The sequence below is a fragment of the Xiphophorus hellerii genome, chromosome 10, assembly GCF_003331165.1.
Source record: "Xiphophorus hellerii strain 12219 chromosome 10, Xiphophorus_hellerii-4.1, whole genome shotgun sequence".
In the NCBI taxonomy this organism is placed as follows: Eukaryota; Metazoa; Chordata; class Actinopteri; order Cyprinodontiformes; family Poeciliidae; genus Xiphophorus; species Xiphophorus hellerii.
The window spans coordinates 25130501-25153898 of NC_045681.1; the positions used below are offsets into that span (position 1 = coordinate 25130501).

The window sequence follows — 23398 nt, forward strand, 5'->3', positions numbered from 1 at the left end:
GAATATAATTACGGAGAGTCAGATGAAACCGATTTTATGTCAAAACGGCTTGCCATAGTGCTTTACCCCTGTGCCACCACAGCATCCCAAGAAGGATCTTATACTTTTGTTCAGGTGATGCTCTGAACGGAAATGAAACCGGAGCTTCCCTTTTTTGCTCAGCTCTTTCTTCACCACAGCAGAATAATAACAATACACTACTGTGTTTGGGTCTTGCTGTGTTTAGCCCCAGCAAAATAATAAAATAATAAAACTCTGATTATTATATTAAAATCCAGGAAACAGAAAATAAAATAGAAAATCTACATCTCATCATTATGAAGAAAACAATCTGTTGCTACAGAGTAGCACAGCCATAAGCACTGTCTGATGCCCTTAGTGAAGAAGAGAAAACTGAACTCCTTGTGTTTGTGTAGGGGATGATCAGCCTGGTGCTGGAGTGTATTGATCGTCTCCATGTGTACAGCAGCGCAGCTCACTTTGCTGAGGTGGTTGGAAGGGAGGCTGCAGAGGCCTGGAGCTCCATCCTGAACTCTTTGTATCAACTGCTGGGTACACACAGTATATACAAATGTGGACAAGTTTTACACATCTGCAGCCTCTGCTGATATCTTGTCTAATCCACATTCCTTTATTGTTTCAAGCTGCATTGATCCGGGGAAACAGGAAAAACTGTGCTCAGTTTTCCGGCTCTCTCGACTGGCTGATAAGCAGACTGGAGCGACTGGAAGCTTCTTCAGGTACAGCAGCTTGAACTTCAGCAAGACATGGAGGACGTGAGGACAAAAATTTGATCTAGGAGAAAAAGAAACGGGCTTGATGCTTTGTGAGGATTTCACAACATGGAACAACAAGACTTAATTATTAAGATAAAATGATAAATTTCAGAGTCCAACTTAATTAAGCATTTGCTGCAGAAAGTTATTTTAACATCTTGTTGTAGAAACCCTCGATGTTTGGAAGTCAGTTGTCCAAAAAAAGTCATCAATACCCCGGAATCTAAAATCAGTCTGCTGCTCGTGTTGTGCTTCACAGCAGGGAGCAGGACTCTCTGACTTGCTTATAGAAGTGAACACCAAACTCGCCTAACAAAAATGTTGTACTCAGGTCAAAAACCAAAATAAAGCTCTGAGAAATACTGAAAAAACAAGAAAACTAAGAAGTGTTGATTATATCTAAAGTTTCCAAAACTTCACTGGACAATTTTTGAAGAGTAAAGATGGAGGAAGGCAAGAGATGACTTTTTGCTCATAGTGAAACCAGAAAGTTTTAAATGTATACAAATCAGGGAACTGTGATTTGGAAACGACATGTTTCCAAGTGTGTTTGTGTTGTGAAACCAACAAACCTGTCACTAGATTGCCTCATTTTGTGGACTTTTTCCTGTCTCAGCAATTCCTGAGATTTTAATGATTATTTTATTCTTTTTACTAGGTATCTTGGAGGTGCTTCATTGTGTGCTGGTGGAAAGCCCAGAAGCCCTAAACATAATCAAAGAAGGACACATCAAATCTATCATTTCTCTTCTGGACAAGCATGGACGCAACCATAAGGTAGCTCACCACTATAAAATGTTATAATTGACATAATCAAATTCCTAAAGTTTCACATGTGCAGCCATATTGGAAACCCATATAGTGCTTAGTTAGACAGACTTAGGCTAAGTTCAAATGACAAAAATGTGTTTAAAATGTTTATAATGAAAACTCAGATAAATGCCCTGACGTGACCTAAATGTACTGATACAGCTTGGGGAAGAAAGGAGAGCTAATCTGTGGTCTGTTGGTCTGTTGGTGACCAGGTCCTAGACGTGTTGTGTTCACTGTGTGTCTGTAATGGCGTGGCGGTGCGCTCCAACCAGCACCTGATCTGTGATAACCTGCTGCCAGGAAGAGATCTGCTGCTGCAGACCCGCCTCACCAACCACGTAAGCAGGTATACACACACACACACACGCACGTATACAATTAATGCTTGTCTGACTGGAAAATTGAACTGACTACAGTGAACTGAAACATTTTTGACATTTTTGTTTTTGTGGAGGTTAAAGAAACAAATCCAGTTGTACTGTCAGTACTCTTCCTCATGTCATTGTTGTCTTTATGTTTTCTAATCTTCCTGTCTGCTTTATTTCTCTCAACAGTATGCGCCCAAACATCTTCCTGGGTGTCAGTGATGGCTCTGCCCAGTACAGAAAATGGTACTATGAACTTATTGTGGATCAGACGGTGCCATTTGTCACGTCAGAACCCACTCACCTCAGGGTTGGCTGGGCCAACACCAGTGGCTATGCGCCGTACCCCAGTGGAGGGGAGGGCTGGGGAGGCAATGGAGTGGGTGATGATCTCTACTCCTACGGCTTCGATGGACTTCACCTGTGGTCAGGTAAGCATTGTGATCATACACTGTTCATGCAGCATGAGAAAAACATTGTTGATTATTGTTATTCTTCAAAATTGTAACCATGTACAGTGATTTGTAAATATGTTCATACACTAAACCACCTAACCAAAAGTAAAGGCAAGCAAGAAATAAAAAATAATCATCTTTTAGCTTTATTTCTTTATTTTTTTATATCTAGTTTGGCCTTAAAGAGAGGCACAGATGGACAATGTGACAAAAACTTTGATTTTTTTTTGTTGTTGAAAAAACAAGAGATAATAGAATTCTAATAAACAGCATACTGTGCTGATAAATGATGAGAAGGAAAGCACGTTCAGGGGCAACAAGACCAGATAAAAGGTAGCATTATAGAGGTTAGAGTGGAGACAATGACAGGTGAGACAGAGAGCTTGCAGATTTGATAGGGAGAAAAAATAAACATGGAGACCAAATGGAAGGAAGGAAAGCCAAAGGAGAGCAGGAACCTCTGAGGCTGCATCAAACTGTATTATCACACTCAGAGGAATGGAGACGGAAAGAACAATTTGTGACGAGTGTTTAGGAGAGGGTTAGAGTCTCTGAGATTATAAAATTGTACTGTAGTAGTACTGGAGAGTGTAGTAAAGCAACATAGGACAGTAGTGGATTAAAATAAGATGGAAACAAAGAGGAGAAAAAGAGTACAGGCAGAAACGTAAGCTGAAGGAGAAGTGTTCGAGAAAGTTCAAGGACAAGTTAGTGAATGGCTACCAGAGAACTGGGAAAGGACAGCTAAGGTGGTGAGAGAAACTGGTAGGAATGTATGTGGTGTAACTTCAGGCCAAAATAGAAAGTTGGTGGTGAAATAAAAAGGTGTTGAATGTATCCAGAGGAAGAAGGTAACAAAGAAATATGGTGGAATAGTCAAAAAGATGAAGGAAGTAGACTGGGCTTCTGTGAGAAGAGATGCCTAGGAAAAAGAGTTGTAGCAACAGCAAAGGGGAAGACTTCTGCTGAGCTCTGTAGGGTTAGACAGTAAGTGAAAAGGATCTGCACTGATTGGCTGGGCAGAGGGAAAGAGCTGGAGGGGATGTAGAGCAGGTGGATGTGGCAATAAATGAGAAAACTGTGGTAAGAAAATTAAAGGAGAACTTTGAGGAGGTAATGACTGAGGAAACAGAGAGAAAGAAAGGAGGAGAGATGGAGAGCGCAGTTGGTCTGGATGACAACTCCATACCTGTCTAGGAATGGACAGGTATGGAGTTGTCATGGAGATGTGTGGTGTCAGTGGATGTACAGAGTTTTAGTAAATGCAGTGGTGAAGTAGATGAGCCACACAGTGGAGCTCTGAGGTGATGAGCTCCAGCAGCACTTTTAAATATCACAAATCTATGTTTGTATGTCCCAGCCAGCTGAGGCAGAGCTCGTTTTATTTGATCCAGATCAGACGTTTGACCTAATGTGAACTGAATCTGTCTCTCCACCGATCCTGTGCAGGCTGCATTGCACGGACTGTTACATCACCCAATCAGCACCTGCTGCGTTCAGAAGATGTGGTGAGCTGCTGCCTGGACCTGAGCATTCCCAGCATCTCCTTCAGGATCAACGGCCAGCCTGTTCAGGGCATGTTCGAGAACTTCAACTCAGAGGGCCTTTTCTTTCCTGTGGCCAGTTTCTCTGCGGGGGTCAAGTTAGTGTTTAAATGGAAATTCTTTTCACAGTATTACAATCTAACACAATCAGTATGTGGCCACTGCATAATATGTCACTGAGTGTGAAAAGGCAGACAGTCATGGTTTCTGTGAAAGACTTAGATATAACATCAGTCCGATTTTATACTTCAAAACTACATTCAACTTCCACTTCAACAAGTACTGTGTTATACAAGCTCAGGAATTTAAAGCTGAGCTTCATTACTTTAAATTATTATAAGTTGTTATAAGTTAAATTTCATGATTCCACACAATTTCCTTCAAGCTTGTAAACGTCCCTCCTGTCACCCATGACCCTGCAGGGTGCGTTTTCTCCTCGGGGGGCGTCATGGAGAGTTCAAATTCCTCCCCCCTTCAGGCTACGCCCCCTGCTTTGAGGCAGTGTTGCCCAGGGAGAAACTCAAACTGGAGGCCAGCCAGGACCAGACTGTAGCCAGAGACCTGCTGGGACCCACTGTCACTCTGAGCCAGGCCGCATTCACACCCACCCCTGTGGACACCAGCCAGGTAGTGACAAAGTAATGCTTTAAAGCCTTGTTACACCTAATCAATGAAGCGACTGAAAGCTGATGGCCCAGCCCACTGTGTGTGTGTGTGTGTGTGTGTGTGGGGGTGTGGGTGTGTGTGTGGGTGGGTGTGTGTGTGTATGTGTGTGTGTGTATATATCTGCTTAGATTGTTCTGCCATCTCACTTGGAGAGAATCAGGGAGAAACTTGCAGAAAACATCCATGAACTGTGGGTGATGAACAAGATCGAACTGGGCTGGACGTACGGTGTGGTGAGTATGGAAACATGAGTATTATTCAGTCAGTTCTGTGGTTAAGATGGGTGGGAAGGCAGGTTTAATGGCCAAGGGTAAAATTTTTCACACACACATTTAATAAATGTATTGTGTGTACATTTATTAAATGTACACACAATTAATAAATGTGTGTGTACGTACATACATTCATTTCTTGTTCCTTTTTACATAAATGCTAACATGCTGCTAGAGTCATGGCTGTGAGAACAGATGTAATACGTGATGTTTTGTTCATTTTTGTGTGAATTGCAGGTGCGAGACGATAACAAGCGGCAGCACCCCTGCTTAGTGGAGTTTTCAAAGCTTCCTGAACAGGAACGAAGCTACAACCTGCAAATGTCTCTGGAGACTCTGAAGTAATGCAGCTGCAGACGCTGCTTTAATTGAAATATCTATGAGTGACATCCAGTTCTGACAGGGACAGTGCACTTCTAGATAAACCTTCAGTGGAAATACTGCTGAGAATACTTGCATGTGTTTAGTTTATCCTGGTAAAGATGTGCTTAAAGGCTTATAAAAAAATGTTTTTTATGGTAAGTGTAAGTTACCACTCTTTTCTACAAATGTCTTACTTTCAAGGTTTTTTTTAGCACCTTATCGTCCTTCTCATTGTGTGTGGTTGCAAAATAAACTGAGGTCTTCTGAAGCCTTTAGTTCCACTTCCAGTTGTTCTAAACATTTTAATTATGCCTCTGGTAGTAAACATGTTCATTTATAAATGTAAGTGTTGTATTAATTTCCTGCTTTGTGGCGATCAAAGCAAGAAATGAATTCATTGGATGGTCTTTCACTTTCCAATGAATTTCCAAAACAATTGTTTGTGTCATATTTATACCTCAGGAAAATAAAAGGTCCACTTGAAAAGTTTTATTGATTTCAATTCTGTGTTGCAGAACCTTACTTGCTTTGGGATGCCATGTTGGATTAGCAGATGAACATGCTGTTGAAAAAGTAAAGGGCATGAAACTATCACCAACGTGAGTCATACCCACAGTTTGACAGTAGCTGAAAAGCAGTTCAGTTCATTTACTGTATATATCAATTCACAACAAATGTCGTCACAATGCACTTTACAAGACAAACCGATTCAGCCAATTACATACATTCAAGTTTTATCAATGTAGAAATATCTTATAAAATGCTGTCAGGTGTGTTTTATTATGCTAATTGGTGAAACGTTTTTCTCTCCAAGGAAACCCAGACCATGTTGAGTCACTGAGTTTGCAGCAGTCTGTCAGACTGAGCATGTACTGACACGTAACAAATCCCTTTAAACAGGAAGGAACTTCCAGCAGAACTCACGGCTGATTAGACGTCAGCTTCTGCTGAGGGCCTGAATAGAGACAGAAACAAACGAAATGTATTAGGCCTAGGGTGATTCTTATGTTTAAGAAAATATCATGAGTTAATGGCAGCAGTTGCTCTTTTAAACGCTAAGTAGGAGAGTAACACAGTTAAACTCTGAGCCAGTAGTGCAACGAAAGGGGGAGGGGGGGAAATGGAGTGAGCATACTGACATACAGCCAAAGGAACATCTGATCATTCTAGTTTCATGTGATCAAACAAACCAGCTGAACACTTAGAGGATCAGATCAACAGTAATGTTCCACATTATTCAGAATAAAAATATACCTCAGGCTCTTTTGTTACCAAGCAGCTTTGTCTGACAATGTTGTCCTCCAACCCAATCTGTGCAGGTATGAGTTGTCCAGTGGCTACAAACCTGCTCCTCTGGACCTGGGTCACATCAAGCTGACTCCCACACAGGAAGCAATGGTGGACAAGCTGGCTGAAAATGCCCACAATGTCTGGGCAAGAGACCGAATCCGTCAGGGCTGGACATATGGAATCCAACAGGTGAGAGACCAGCTTGTGGAGTTGGGTCTTCTCTGCCCATTTCAGCTATATATAGAAAAAATGATAACGTGTCAAACATGAAAAAACACAATAAGGCTATGACATGAAAAAACCACTTACATAATATAAAAAGACAAACTATTGTGCTTCCGTTCAAAAGCTTTTAATAATAAATATTTCCCACAGAATACTATAAATGCAGAGAAGATTTGAGCGATTTATCTGCAGTTTTGGATGAAGAAGCTGGATGTAGTGATGATGAAGAGGGAGCTGGTTCTACTGAAGGACTGAAGCCAGATTTATTTGAGCCAGATGGTTCGATGAAGAAGCAACGATGACTCCAAGGTGTCTGCTGAGCAAGAGTCTGTGTCTGTGTCTGCATGTTGTCTACGTCCGAGGCTGCTGATTTAGCCTGATGCTAACTGATGATCCCTCTATGCAGTACAAGATTATAGCGAAGAAATATTATACAGTTATCAGAAGTAGAAAAATCAAACTCAAAATGTGGAAAAGGGAGGAACAGGAAGGCTGGTTATTGAATTCCATGATCAGAATATTCATTTGTTGGAACACACACAGAACTTGAAGCAGTTCCTTTTAAGTAACTGGATTATTTGAGTTAAACTAGGATTAAAGATAAAATCACTGAATGGTGATAAACAGATTTATGAGTATAACATAAATCTGTTTATCACCATTCAGTGATTTGGAGGCGACAGATGTCCTGCTCCAACCTTTCACCGTCTGACTCTTCCTCCCCAGAACCTCGGAGTCATCGTTGCTTCCTGAACTATTTGGCTCAAATAAATCTGGCTGCAGTCCTTCAGTAGAACCAGCTCCCTCTTCTTCATCTCTCCATCTAACCTCTTCCTCCAAATCTGCAGATCCTCACAACGACCCAGTTACATACAAAAACAGCAAAACTGCATTTAGAATATTCTGTGACAAATATTTATCATCAAAACTTTTGTATACACAGAATGGGAACTCAATAGTTCTTCCTTCTATATCATGTAAGTGTTTTTATTGTGTCAGGGACACTTTAGAAGCCTTGTAGAATAAGATGGTTTTTAACAGGTTTTCTAAAGTGTAAAGTCAGTAAAGTGAAGCTGCAATGGAAAACAGCTCCAGAGTCTAAGAGCAACAGACTCCTAAATGTAGATTTTCACTTTGCGTGAGGAACAACAGAGATTCTGGCTGGTGGGATTGAAGGCTAAATGTTTTTGGTAAAAAGATGACTTAAATAGCTGGGCCATTTATTAATAGATTAGTTTAAATCAAACTCTAGTAGGAGCCAGAGGAAAGCACATAACACAGGTAATATGAGTGTGTTTAATAGGTTTAGTAAGACATCTGGCTGCTTCGATCAACTAACTTGCGGGAGGGAAATTGATAATCTGTCCAGACTGATAAAAAACACATTTCAGTTTTCAAAAAATACTGACACAAATTCATAAATAATGTTCGCTAAATCTGCTCGAAAGAACAGCTCTTGTCTTAAATAATTCTGAAATGAAAGAAACAGGAATAAAGATCTGAAATGAGCGGTTCATCTTTCTAATCAAAGAAGGAAATGACTCACTCACTGAGCCCCATCCTGAAAGGTAGAAGAGCTTGGATAAACATTAGATCTGATGTCCATTACTTTTTTTTTTTTTTTTTACATTTTTATAAAAATACATGTGAAACATGTTAGAGCAGAAACAATGCTGTTAGTACTATCAAATTTGAGTGGAGAATGAGAGTGTGAGGAGTCCAAACTGTGGTGCCAGCTGTGCAGTGAGTCAGAATTCCTCCAGCAGCAGAACTGGGCTTTCTACAGCATCAGGTGACAACCAGTGAAGGAAATAACTAGGAGTGTGAAAACCAACCCTGCACTGAAATATCTTAAATAAAGTATTGTTTCAGGGTTGGACACCTGGAACACGGAGGAACATTTTAAACATTATTCACCAGTAGAGACATAGTCACATGCCTCTGTACTCGATGAGTAAATATGGAAGTCGAATGAGCCTAATAACCAACCTTCTAGTTGTTTTTTCTTTTTATCTTATGCATTTTCAGGCCATTAACATATTGTCAAGACCTTTTTCTCAACAAAGCCAATCGTGGTAAAATTTTGAGTCTGTTCATACTTTGTTGACTTTTTTACCTTTACATTCAAACTCCCCTGAATCCGATGGATCTATAAGCTCTTACATTGCATCTGGAATGTTTGATTTATCCCTTTGATGACTAATGTAATATTTCTTCAGCTCTGTTTACTGATTCTCCTCAGTAACTAATCCACTCCAGCCCCTCCTTTGGGAGGGATGTCTCACACATTGAAAACCTCTGCTGTGAGTCAGCAGTTTTCTCTCTCGGGTCACTGACTCACTTGAGAGGAACAATGTTTTATAATTAGCTGCCATTGCACTAAAGTGTTGTAAAAACATAACAGAATTTGTTATAGTTGACTGTCTTAACTTTTCTTCCTTGTCAGGATGTGAAGAACCGGAGAAACCCTCGCCTTGTTCCATACATGCTGCTTGATGAGAGAACCAAAAAGTCTAATAAAGACAGTCTGAGAGAGGCTGTTAGGACTCTATTGGGCTATGGATACAACCTAGAAGCTCCAGACCAGGATCATGGTACAATTCTCAGCTGATGCTAAATGTTTTCAAGCTCAATATTTTCAGTAAAAACATTTTAAAGCAAAATAAATTTCAAACTTAATCAGAAGTATAGCATATCAGAGGGAAAAATATTGTATATAACACAATATGGTAGTCTAGTCCCTCCGGGATGTTCCAATGTTTTTTGTGTGATTGTTTCAGCCTAAAATGACTGATTTTACAGCATTTTTTCCCCAAAAGGTTGCAGTGAAAGTTGCTCATTTTATTCAACTTTATATTTGCCATAATGTATAACCTTCCCAAAAATGACAAAATTTCAAGATGGTTAATATTTAAAGTGAAAAGAACACTGTCAAGTTGAAATAGAATCTTTAATAAAAATATAATCATGTCCTAAGAAGTTGTCACAGTGCAAAGGAAGAATTCCATACTGGTCATTCAAATTAATGTGAACTGTTTATATAGTAGAAGTAAAACCTATAGAACATCTCAAAATGGTTTTTACAACAGAAAATAGGCAAATGTTAGTGTTCAGGACAGGAGTGGGAAACTCCAGGCCTCCAGGGCCGGTGTGCTGCAACTTTTAGATGTATCTCTGCTTCAACCAACCTGATTCAAATAATGAGGTCATTAGCAGAACTGCACTTAGGAGGTAATTCAGCTATTTCACGTGTCAAACTCAAGGCCCGGGGGCCAAATCCGGCCCGCCATAACTTTTAATGTGGCTCTCTAGATTCTTGACTAAACACCAAGTGTGCTTAAATATTATATTATCAATCAAATCAATGCAGTTTTTATCTGCTTACTGCCAAATTATATCAATCATTCCCTCCAGTTTCTTGAGTTATTGTGGAAATTCACACAAAATCAGCAAATTTCTGCACTAAGGCATAATTTGGAGTTTATTGCAGATTTTGCTCAAAAACTTTCTTACTTGTACTGAACAGCTGGCTCTGCCTTAATTGAGTAATCAGATTGCAGTCCATGATTTGTACAACGAAGTACTAAAAAGTCGCATTTACCGTAATAAATAAGCCCAAATATTGCAAATATTTCCAAATTAGCACCACAAACACAAAGTCCTGGAGGGACTGAAAAGATGTCCTATAATATTATTTATTTTTAAGAATTGATTGATATTTTAACAGTTTGTGAACAGGTTTTATCAATATATTCTGGCACAATTGGCCTATTAAGAGCATTCATGATCTTGATTTGGTCCAAAATGAAAATGAGTTCGACACCCCTGACACCCCTTTTTTACATTTTTATAAAAATACATGTGAAACATGTTAGAGCAGAAACAATGCTGTTAGTACTATCAAATTTGAGTGGAGAATGAGAGTGTGAGGAGTCCAATCCTGACTCTTTAAGTGTATATCTTTAAGTGTATTAATATATTTACACTAGAAACTAAACCAAAAGTATCGTGATTTTGCAGTGTAGGTCATCAGATTAATCTGCTTTTATCTTGTAAGCTGGGGACAAACAGGAAGTTAAGTGCAACCACTCCCGTCTGGTGGTTGTGCTGAAGGCGTTGGATCACTAGGTACCTTAAAGGCATCACTTAGTCAAATAGGTATCCCTGAGCTATTTCATTGAAGTGTGTTGGACCAGGGAGACTTCTAAGAGTTGCAGGATACTGGCCCTTGAGGACCAGGATTGCCAGCCCTGGTTTAGCATCATCCAGCTTACATAAGCATGTTTCACAAAAACAGGACAGTGAATTAAGATGGGATTTTCCAGATATCCTGGCTTAATTCGGTTAAGCCTTGGTTCGGTTTCACAAAAGCAATAGCACATGAGTTGCCATGGTGATTTATCTTGTGCAGCTAGTGTGCTCCAGACAAGGCTAACAGCCAGGCTTAGATCACCCTTGTTCCTTACCTGTTCAGTCAGCAGTCACATCAGTCAGAAGCCAATAAGATTCTCATTGGTAACTTCCACTGTATTTTGTATAGAATATTTAACCTGAACTTTGTTCCACCATCATGTAGTTATGAGACTGGTTGTTTAATTGCCTTCTTATTCAGTGTACCTCCTTCCTTTTCTAACTCTGCAGCTGCTCAGTCTGACGTCAGCAATGTGTCTGCAGAGAGATTTCGCATTTTCAGAGCAGAGAAGACCTACTGCGTTAACACTGGGAAGTGGTACTTTGAGCTGGAGGTAAGAGAGAATGATCGAATAATCAACACAAAAATTATATTGATGGTGAATCTTTTAATAACCAATAACTGAAACTGAGTATTAAGCTATTATTTCTGATAATCAGGTGGTGTCCTAAGTTGTGCTAAATCCTTATTTCAGTAAAGTCACTTAATGCTTGTGGGCATATTTATTATATAATTAGAGTCAAAGCAATTAGGAATTTTGAAATTATAGATATTAAGGTTCCATGTCATAAAGGCCCATTTTGAGGACAGTGAAATTGAACTTTTAATCTTGGAAAAAAGGAAATTCTGATTTCTGAGTTCAAACAGAGGGCATTATAGCCCTGTTCAGTCTTGGTTTAATGGGCATCATAACTAATCTGTGCATCAGCACCACAAGCAAAATCTGTCCCTGATATCTGTTCATCTAATCTGCACAGAGTAACTGAATCTTAGCTTTGTGCTTTATGAGGAAATAAACCATGTAGCTCCCTCACTTGGAATCATTAAACACCACAGTAGAGCAACCGACAGTTTGCTGGAACAACTTCAGTAGTCAAGGTACATTGCACTGTGTAGAAATGACTGGACATCCCACAATGTAACATGTAATCACAACTTGATCAATCAGCACAAAAAAACCATCTAACTGCATTTCAGAGATAAATTCACACACGGGCCAAACAAACAAATATCCACAGGACTGTATAATTAGTTTAGATTAATTGTTTCGCAGTTGTTTACACATTTGTTTTTAGTTTCTAACGAGTCCTCATAGTAACGTTCTGGTTGAGGGGAGTCACTTCAGGTCAGTGGGGGTCCCTCAATGACTCTCAGGACGGATTGTGTTCAGCCCACAAAGGTAACATGGATACGATGCTTTTAGACCTGTATTTACCGCCCAATCATCTAGAATGCATGTTAGTGACAGATGTGACCAAGGCCTGTGACTTGAGCTTCACTTCTTCTGCACTGCATTCCTAGATTGTTCCTGCTGGTTTCTTTAGGTACTGACAGCTGGAGAAATGAGGGTGGGCTGGGCAAGGCCAGGCTGTCTACCAGACCAGGAGCTGGGATCTGATGACCAGGCCTTTGTCTTCGATGGTTTTAAGGTGATGGATGGATGGATGGATGGATGGATGGATGGATGGATGGATGGATGGATGGATGGATGGAAATTGAATTATTTACCAATTGAAGCAGTTCAATTAAGCTGGTTCAACTAATTTCTTTTTACAGTGTGTGGAAACTCGGGGACCAGGGAAAACCCCTTAAAGAACCTAGTGTAGTACCTACAGAAGCCTAAAAAATCCAAGCTCTTTTACTGTACTGAGTAGGCCATGTTTTCACTGTGCTAACTTTCTTCAGCTCAGTACCTATTCCTTCAGCAGAAAATCTGTGAACAAGGAACTTAACTTTGCACTCAGTTCAACTTTGACTTCCAGCCCTGTGTCTTGTAATATCTTTACAACTTTCTCAATAGCGTTCCCCAGGAGAGAGATGGGCGTTAAACACATAAAGATGGGGTCAAGTGTATCATGTGTTGAAAGAGAACATGAAGTTACTGATAGCAGGAGCACTGCCAATCGCAGCTCCTTCAGGCAGGTATCTAAAATTTATTTGAAGATTAAATAGCAGAGTGAGGAAAAATTGTTAAAATGTCCTTCAACAGCCTACGCCAGTCATGGCACAGCTTCAGATGTAGTCTAGGATAATTTAAGCACTCTAACTATACGCTTTGTCAAAAAGAAAGGTTTTAAGCCCAGTCTTCAAAGTAGACATAGTGTCTTACTCTTGGGCTAAAACTGGGAGCTGGCTCCAAAGGAGAGGACCCTGATAACTACACCAGTCACATTTATCCTGTCACAAACATACAGTCTTTGTAGAGTGACCCTTTGTTCAATAAATTATATTTTCTTGTTTTATTGTTTTCTTCAGTTGACATACTATTTATATTTTATCTACTTCTCTTCAGTTGGTTTTTAATCTTTTGAAGTGCTGTCTGAGTGGGTGATAAGTGTGAACCAGTCCAAAAATACCAGAGTTGTGCTAACTTATAACTCTGGTTCCTGGTCTGGTACCCTAGTTTGTCACTTTTTGAAGGGCTAATTATTGCATCAGTTGGAATCAGCAGTTGAATGACGGCATGTGGCGTTAATCACCACTGGTCCAATCAGGGAGACCAGAAAACATTACAGAGTCCAACACTGTTTCGACAAACCTACACAAGAAGGCAAAATTCAATTTTAATGAACTCAGATTGATATAAACAGATGACTTTACAATCTCCATTTATTTAAGCTTATCTTTTCCTTGAGGATTCAGATAGGCTTTGATATGACCATTGTTCTAGCCCCTGGAATGCATTTAGAGATGGTCCTTGGTGTCTTGATTGTAATATTTCTGACCATGAGGCTGGAAGGTATCAGAGGTAGCACCTCATTATCATCACATCACCTGATGTTGATGATAGGCAATTATGTATAATTGTGTAAATCTGGATGGTTGTTGTTAGTCCTGTCTGTCTCTGTGTCACTCAGTGATGGACTACCAACTGGTCCGGGTTGTACTCCAGCTGTTGCTCAATGACCACTGGATAGGTACCATTCCCCCGGTGATCTTGCAAGCGGTTTTAGACAATGGCTGGATGGAGGGCTGTCCAATCACAGACCTTCCTAGAAAGCACTGATATGTGTGTTTATTTGTGTGTTTTGCAGGTCCAGCGCTGGCATCAGGGCAATGAGCACTTTGGCCGTGCCTGGCAGACTGGTGATGTAGTGGGCTGCATGGTGGATCTGAACGAGCACACAATGATGTTCACTATGAATGGAGAAGTGCTGCTGGATGATTCTGGATCTGAGCTGGCCTTCAAGGATTTTGAAGTTGCTGAAGGTAAATGTGCAAAACCTTAACCTTGAAGCTAACACTGAATCTAATTCATTTCCATTGTGACAGAAAGACACAGTGGTTTAAAACTAACTTTGGTTTGATGTCTCTTAGTGGCCAAGTTTCTGATGTAATAATGATATGCACAGTACTGTGACTTCCTGAATGAGTTGTCCATATGCACTTTAAGTAATAGACATGATGCCGGCTTCACCCCCATATTTGACGTAGAGCAATTCTCCCCCAATTATTCCAGGGCATTTGTCAGCAACTGACCAATCGGCGTCGCAAGTACACACCCCTTATCAAGTGGAACTGACCTCACAATATTGACAGTGTTTATCATAGCAAACACGCTGCGGTCAGAGAGATTTTGAGGAAAATAATAAATAATCATGGTCTAAGCTGTCGGTGAGGAATGTACAATCCCGACAGCCGTTACCCAGAACATTTAGAGGGCGGAATACAGTTTATTACATTTCCAAAACCAAAAGGGAGTCTGGAATAACGCAAGAAATGGATCACGGCCTGCAGCCCACCTCATGTCCCGTTGAATGAAACCGATGGACGGAGCTACCACGTTAGTCAGCAAAAAGGTAACAGGTAGTAAACATCCCATTTTTTTGCCATAACGACACTTACTGATAGTCAAATTGACTATCAGTACCAGTTAATTAGGCAAATAAATAAACACACGTGAATAAAGAAAACTATACCTAGGTATCCTCTTTGTCTTGAATGGTGCTTTAATCTAAACAATGTCATATACTGTATATATTGCTCTACTTCCACATGGGGGCGGAGCCAGCGACATGTCAATTGTGGATGACTGGCCTGGACAATGTGGACAATGGTCATTCATTGGAGTCCCAAAGACTTAGAAAGGCCTTTGTAACATGACTTTGAACTAGGTTAGCTTATGTCATGTTTTCAAACAAGTGATTTCTTGATCCACAGGTCTGATTGTAATCCTTCCGTGGTGTGATTTAGAAAAATTCTGTCAAAAAATGCTGTTAATCACATTTATCCATGGTTTAATAAGGGGGGACAGGGGTAACCTTTTATTTCATTTCCTTTTGGGATCAATAAAGTATTTTTGAATTTTGAATTTTTTGAATTTTCACAAAGGGTCAGGTTGGTTTGGATAGGTTTTTTTTTTCTTGATAAATACAATCACCATTTAGAAACTGCTTTTTTAATTACTCTGGTTATCTTTGTCAGAATATTAATTTGATTTCAAAATATTTAATTATGATTTTCTGATGAACATTTAGAAAAAGTTTGTTTTTGATAGTTTTTTCTGTGTTCGAAAGTACTTAGACTAAATGCTGTATGCATCCAAATACTAAAACTTTACTTTCCTTTTTTTCTGGAACCAGAGTTGTATAATTTGTGTATATATTATTTATTTCAAATATTTGATGTAATTGGTAATTTTGTGAAGTGGGAGAGAGAGGTACTGCGGTGGGACATGTTTTCTCTCATACACACTTCTAGACTCATACATGCACACTTAGAAGACTAAATTAGCCCATATAGATTATTAAAATATCGGACATGTACAATTTTTCTCACACTACTACGGACTCACACACACACACACTTAAAACTGCACATATACACTATTAAAATATCACACATACACGCCTACATACCATTTAAACCAGGGGTCTCAAACTCAATTTACCCGGGGGCCGCTGGATGTAGAGTCTGGGTGAGGCTGGGCCGCATTCACACACACGGTCTCCTCAGCCGAACCTTTCTGATTGCCTATTACCATATTTGGCCGTAGTCAGGCGCTGTAACAGCCGTAATTATGTAGTTTCTCTTTAAGATACTCTAGTATTGCTAATGATGTCAGAAGTATGCACCACGGCTTCTCTGTAGAGAGCGTGGGAGAAACGTGCTAGACGGACATCAATCAATCAATCAATCAAATTTTATTTGTATAGCACATTTCAGCAGCAAGACATTTCAAAGTGCTTTACATCATTACAAACACAGAAACACAATGCAATATAGAATCAATCATCAAAACAAAGCATTAAGTCAAGTTCCATCCATAAATTTGTAATTTATTACATTTCAAATACAATTCTAAACAGGTGGGTTTTTAGTTGAGATTTATAAGAAGTCAGTGTTTCAGCTGTTTTACAGTTTTCTGGAAGTTTGTTCCAAATTTGTGGTGCATAGATGCTGAAAGCTGCTTCTCCTCGTTTGGTTCTGGTTCTGGGGATGCAGAGCAGACCAGAACCGGAAGACCTGAGAGGTCTGGAAGGTTGATACAATAAAAGCAGATCTTTAATGTATTGTGGTGCTAAGCCGTTCAGTGATTTATAAACTAACAACAGTATTTTAAAGTCTATTCTTTGAGCTACAGGGAGCCAGTGGAGGGACTTTAAAACTGGTGTTATGTGCTCTATCTTCCTGGTTTTAGTGAGAACGCGAGCAGCAGCATTCTGGATCAGCTGCAGCTGTTTGATTGATTTGTTGGACAGACCTGTGAAGACGCTGTTGCAATAATCATGTTAGCTCCCTAACTTTTTAGTAATGTTACGGGTTGTTTGGACGCTGCTCAATTTTCATGTCTGATAATATAGCAGCCGTTCAACCGGGCTTTGTAAGGTTGGTGAAGAGCGTATTTATTAAAGGACAACACTGTGGAATTCCCAGTACCAGTGTGGTTGTGAGTTTTTGACCGTCCTGACCAATCTGCTGCCTCCTCTCCTCCCTTAAACACAACCCAAGCGTTACAGCGCCTAACCTTAATTACGTTACATTGATCAGCAACTTCCTGGTCTAGACTGGATGCTGAAGCACTGAAGCGGGAGCGGCCGCGGAAATTGCGCATGTACCGTATGCAAATAATGACAAATAGAAAATGCAAATAGGCCCGGCTGATGTCCCGCCCCCGAGAGCAATATACTCCACCGTGATTGGTAAGTTCGTTCAGCTCCGCACACAACACTGAAAAGTGCCAATTATATCAAACTCGCGGGTCGCACTAACACTAAACTTTCATATTAAGGCCACAAACTATCGTCCCGAGGGCCGCAGTTGGCCCGCGGGCCACGAGTTTGATACCCCTGATTTAAAGCATACAGACATACTTGACTGAATGAGAAGTCAGAAATGTATGTGTGTGTGAACTAATACTAGACTGAATGAATGGGTGTACATGTATGTGTATGAGAGGCTCGCACTCGTCTGTGAGAGGTGTCATGGAAGAGGCGGGGCATAATTTGGAGATCGTATTGCACATGCATAGATCCCACACTGAGCAACACTGGCACAACCAATAGGTGGCAGTGTTACAGGGGAATGATGAACCAATGACAATGAGCTTTAGAGATTGTAATTAGCCATGAACAGTCTTATAGTGTTCTTTAGACAATAGGACAAACAATTTTTCATAGTATTTTCTCATCACTGGATCTAACAAGCAGCTGACCTGTGCCTTAAACTAAAGAGCTCATTAGATTTGGCGATGAGAAAATACTATTAAAAATGGTGAATGCTTGTCTTATCCTGTCCTTTCTCAAATTACACATTTTCCCAAAGTTGCTCAGTCTGGAATCCACGGATTCATGATGCCATCTGCAAAATTATGCCCTGTCTTTTCCATGAAACTTCTCTCTCAGACAAGTATGAGTATCTCATTCATATACATGTAATGTCATTCATTCAGTCTTTGGTCAGTTAATTTGTATCAATGACCTGCCGGCGGCGTGTTTGTTTCTTTTAGGTATTATTTTGTTTTGCATATCAACCAGTCACAGTTCCTAGAAGACAGCATCACAACTAGCAATGGCTTCAACCACACAGACAGAAAGACAGAGCCACTGACTGAATCACCCTGAAGCTGGAACTCCTTGGCAGGAATGTTTAGGCTAAGTTGGGAGCTCTCTGAGAGGACTTAGAGAATCTTTGAGAATACGGACCCAGAAGTTCAGATATGTAACCTGTTTAACAGGTCACAAACCTCTCTGTAGTTTCTGTGTAAATCTGTTTTATTTTATGCAATGAAGACAACATCTTACTGAGTTTGACAGATCAGACCATTTGTGGTATTACAAAATAAAATGGGCACCATGGGTAACTTGAGTGCTTGTGTCTGTCCCAGGCTTCATCCCAGTCTGCAGTCTGGGAATGTGTCAGGTTGGGAGGATGGATTTTGGTAAAGATGTCAGCACTCTGAAGTACTTCACCATCTGTGGCCTGCAGGAAGGCTATGAGCCGTTCGCCGTCAATATGAACCGAGATGTAACCATGTGGCTCAGCAAGAGGCTGCCTCAGTTTGTGCCTGTTCCCCCCAACCACCAACACATTGAGGTAAGCAGAGCTACACAGACGCACTCTATGTAGCAGAGTATCAGTATCACTGTGATATTGTCCTGTCTACAATATCACAGTCACTACTAATCAAGTGGTTACCAAACAATACTTTTGTTTGGGCTCTGAACATCAGCCGTAGTTTTGATGTTTTTAGGAATTCTGCTGACCCAGTTTTGCCGATTGCTAAATGTTGTGTTAAGTCTTGCGGCTGTAGGTGGAGGAAGGGTAGTCGTTTAATAGCCAAAAAGAATCAGGATTTCTTAGCCTTGGACTTTACACAACAAACATTCTACATCGGTGGTTGTGAACCTCATGTGTGCGCCAGGGGTCACATTAACAGAATATATTTTTGTACTAGACCGTCTGTTTTTTTTTTTAAATGACGCTGTACTATCAACTTTTATGAGTGGATGCAGCCATGTCTGCTTCAGAATTCATGTTTTTTCATGTTTGTTGCAATATTTTCTGCACAGTTAATATTAAACAAAAAATATTTAATGAAAAAAAGATTGTTTTGTACCCAACACTTTCTACTAAGATTTACATTTAGAAAGTTATAAAAAGTGTCCATCTGCATCAACACTTTGTGTACTGGTGGGCCAAATTGGTACTATTCCTGAATTGAAGCCTAAGGCCACATAATAAAATCATTTCACAAATTATTCCCCCACCCCCACCCCGGGTCATTGGCTTAAACCTTAAACCTAACCCTAACCCTAACCCTTAATGTGAAGTCATTTTATTTTAACCATTGTGTTGTCTTGCGGGTCAAAAGTGACCCACTAGCATGTTTAGCTGTAGAAAAAATACCCTAAACCATCTTTTTCCGACTTAAAATTGTATGACTTTTTCAAAATTGACCCCGTCATTAGAAAAAGTGATACTTTGTTTTTGTTTATATTTCCATGTGGGCTGTACACCACTAGGGTACAAGGATTGTCTTATGGGTCATTTTGGACCCGTAAATTGTAAAACCATTTAAACACCAGAAAAAGAGTTCAAAGCCCACACACAAACTCTCTCTAATTCACCCCCCCCCCACACACACACACACACACACATATACACACATATCAAAGAAACTGGATTGATATACAAATTGAACTTGCATTTGACCTTCACCTGCATGATCAACCAGGAGCTAATCCCTCACATCACACAAGTTCCCAAACACAACAGAAAACTGTATCAAACATAATGAAAACAAATTAGGTAGAGGATATGAAAGTCTGCTGAATCTGAGTACCCCTAGTTGTTCCTTGCTGATGCCATGAGTAGACGTTTCACTGCCCAACAGGTCCTACATTGTATGTTTGCACATATTGTCCTACATGGGATCGTCGACCGCCACTTCCTCTGATAGTTCAACATAAGTTGAACATCTTATGTTAAACAAATTCTTGTGCTGAAGATGTCCAACGTAGGAGTGTCTTCATATGGTGAAGAACATCTTCAGGATGTTGAACATTTTGTGTTCAACGTGGGATGTTCTTCATCTTATGTTTAACGTGGGGAGTTAAGCATAGGATGGTCTTTGTCTTATGTTGAAGATGTTCAACATAAGTGCATCTTTATAAGATGAAAAACATCTCCATCTCATGGGGATGTTCTTCATCTTAAGTTCAAAGTGGGGAGCGTTCACACTGCAGCCTCAAGTGACCCAATTAAATTTGTTTTGGCGTAACGGGACCTGTACCTGATCTTTTCATGACTGTCTGAACAACACAGGTCGGATTCTTTTTGAATTTGACCCAGGCCACTTGGATATCCGATATGTATCCGATTCAAACCTAATGTGCAGGTCACCTTCATTCTAATTCACTCTAAGCATCCTGATACGCATAAGAGGGAAGAAACACAACAACCATGAAGGACTATAATGAGGATTAAGTTGTTAATATGCTGCTCCAGATGGACAACAACTTCAAATGTGTTAACTATGCTCCACCGTTAGCATCCATGCTTACTTCTGCAAACACTGAGAAATTCTTCTTTTTCTGGCGGTTGGCAAAACACTGAGCACATTGATGTTATTGCGCCCTCTACTGCGCATGCGGGACACTTTCAGGTCGTTTGCCCGTTCACACTGCAAAACACACACTGTCCTACATGTTTTAGAGGTTTCCCTGCTTTATTGTGCCTGATTCAACTGATTGCCGTTCAACACACGCCTGTTAATCAGTTATCAATTGAAATCAGCTGGACTGAAGCAAGGAAATGCCTAAAACATGCAGGGCAGTGTGCCTTGAGGACCAGGGTTGGGAAACGCTGACATACAGGTTGCATATATTTGGAAGTGTGAACGGCCACAGCAAAAAAAATCAGGCTGCAGTGTGAACACATAATAAGTTGTAGAGTGTTTTCAACGCAAATAAATATTGAAACTGTTGAATAAACTTTGCAAAGATAATTCCAAGCTGTTTTCAGCATAAACTTTTGTGTTCCAGGTGACCAGGATGGATGGAACAGTGGAGTCGTGTCCCTGCCTTAAGGTCACCCAGAGGTCATTTGGTTCCCAGAACAGTTACAATGACATCACTTTCTACAGGCTGAGCATGCCTATAGAGTGCGCTGAATCCAGATCCCCGTCTTATGGCAGCCTGTTCTCACCGAAGAGGGTAACAGATACGACCATTAGATCAGCCTTGCCTTCCACCGATCAAGACCTGCTGCCATCATGACTCATCATAGTTGTTCTACATCATCATTGATCATCAACTAACAATATTTTGCTTAACATGTAAATTTGCCTTATGCATTAGCTTCTTTTTTGCAAAATTCCCAACTCTGATAAAGGAACACATCATACATTTAGTTTAAACAGATCTATGAAGAACTATTGGTATTGGACATTTCACCTCACCATCAATAGACAATATTTATATTATTCCTGTAAACTGGTTCTGCATCTAATTTCAACAAGCCCTGATCTGTTGTCTCTCTCTCTCTGTAGGAGCTGGAGGATTTTGAAACTGTGTCAGACTTTGAAGTCTTGTTGAAGTCATCTCATGGTCCCAATGGTCCCAGTGGACATGACAGAGATGAATTCAACAACCACAAAGACTACACCCAGGAGAAGCCTTCCAAGCTAAAGCAACGGTAGCCTGCCTTGTCTTCAAATGTTATTATCCTTCAGATGATTAAAATTTTATCATTTTAATCGGACTCATTTTAGAGACAGGAACTCTGTTCCTGTCTTTGTGTGAGTAATGAAATGGAAACTGAAGCCAGTGATGTGATTTGTCAGGTTCACACTGAAGAAAAACAAGCCAGACAACAGCTGTCCATCATCTGCTCGCCTATCAGAGGAAGTGGCGGTCGACGACAGAGAGGGCTACGAAGTCCTAATGCAAGCTTCTACTGTAAGACGACCAGACCTGCTTCTTCCTATCAGCAATGGCCTTATGACTCAAATGCAATCAGAGATGTACACACTTCAAGAACGCTCCAAATAGCTACCCCATAGTTCTACTGCATATCTGCTAGATGCAATACCATAGAATAGCAATGCTCCCACTTTACATTTTAAGACAGTAGCACACACTTTGATCACCAGATGAGCCCAGCTTCCTCAGATCTTTTGGACAGGAACATCCTGCCTCATAATTATCCTTCTCATATGCCAAGAAATCCACACAGGCACACTGTTGCAACTGTGACTCAAATACTGCAGCAATGACCCAAGAAGACCGTGATTTAATCCCAGTTACATAACTGAGATGACTTCAATGATCAGTGTGGTCTGTTTGTGGATTGTTGTTTTGAGGCTGTTAAATGACAGTAGGTAAAGCTGAGCTGACTGAGCCTCTCTGCCTGTGCAGTACTACTACTCAGTGCGGATCTTCCCTGGTCAGGAGCCCAGCAGTGTGTGGGTCGGCTGGGTTACCTCTGACTTTCATCAGTATGACCCAAGCTTTGAGCTGAGCAAAGTCCGAACTGTCACCGTTACCCTGGGAGATGAGAAAGGAAAAGTTCATGAGAGGTTAGTAAAGTCACAGATTTGTTGTAAAAGTAGCTCTGTTCTCCTGTCTCTAATAACACCACCTCATCTATATACGTTTTATCAAGTCTAAATATGTCATACAAGCACTGTGCATGGAAATCATTAAAAAAGTTTAATATTTACCTGTTGTTTCAGAAAGTTAAACTCATGTTATACAAATTTAAATATGCAGCTTAAAATATTTCAAACTTATATTTTTCCATGTGAAGCCTGCCCAAATTCTTGAATGGATTTTTTCACAATCTTGTTGCTGTTTACCTCTCACACCTTTTCCTTCCACTCAACTAATTATGACCCAGTTGTAACTAATACTTAGATTTTTTGGGAAACTAAAGTTTTTACTGCCTATAAGTCTTGAACATCAAAACTACAAGAACTAAAGGCTTAAAATAATGAATCTCTAATGAATCTATATAATTAAAGTTTTATTTTCGGAAATGAAAGAAAAAATACATTAAACTTTTTATGATATTGTAATGTTTTGAGCTGCTCTTTTAGGAGCACACAAATATATGAGAATACAATATAGATAATAACCTATAAGAGTTCTATCCGTTTCATAGTTTATGATGTCTAGAATATACATATCTATGAACGTTTTTTATTTAAATTTTCCTCAGCTATTGGCTTTGTTGGCTTTTTGCATGTTTACACTGGTTTAGTTTAGTTTAGTTTA

The 23398-nt window shown here is 40.0% G+C and overlaps 1 protein-coding gene across 5 annotated transcripts in view; it reads left to right on the forward strand.

Annotated features, from left to right (window-relative positions):
- Positions 1–23398, forward strand: part of ryr2a (ryanodine receptor 2a (cardiac)) — a 160944-nt gene that overhangs the window by 54589 nt on the left and 82957 nt on the right. For 4 of the 5 annotated variants that reach the window (XM_032574573.1, XM_032574574.1, XM_032574575.1 and 1 more), the window contains exons 14-33: positions 417–552; positions 645–740; positions 1435–1553; positions 1802–1935; positions 2144–2385; positions 3859–4051; positions 4376–4580; positions 4748–4852; positions 5129–5232; positions 5770–5853; positions 6574–6733; positions 9216–9363; positions 11411–11514; positions 12506–12610; positions 14216–14390; positions 18508–18716; positions 21167–21337; positions 21673–21818; positions 21967–22081; positions 22541–22701. In XM_032574573.1, the coding sequence (XP_032430464.1) occupies positions 417–552; positions 645–740; positions 1435–1553; positions 1802–1935; positions 2144–2385; positions 3859–4051; positions 4376–4580; positions 4748–4852; positions 5129–5232; positions 5770–5853; positions 6574–6733; positions 9216–9363; positions 11411–11514; positions 12506–12610; positions 14216–14390; positions 18508–18716; positions 21167–21337; positions 21673–21818; positions 21967–22081; positions 22541–22701 (2912 nt within the window). Of the gene's footprint in view, positions 1–416; positions 553–644; positions 741–1434; positions 1554–1801; positions 1936–2143; positions 2386–3858; positions 4052–4375; positions 4581–4747; positions 4853–5128; positions 5233–5769; positions 5854–6573; positions 6734–9215; positions 9364–11410; positions 11515–12505; positions 12611–14215; positions 14391–18507; positions 18717–21166; positions 21338–21672; positions 21819–21966; positions 22082–22540; positions 22702–23398 lie in introns of those variants that run through there. The other variant, XM_032574577.1, reaches the window with a different exon arrangement.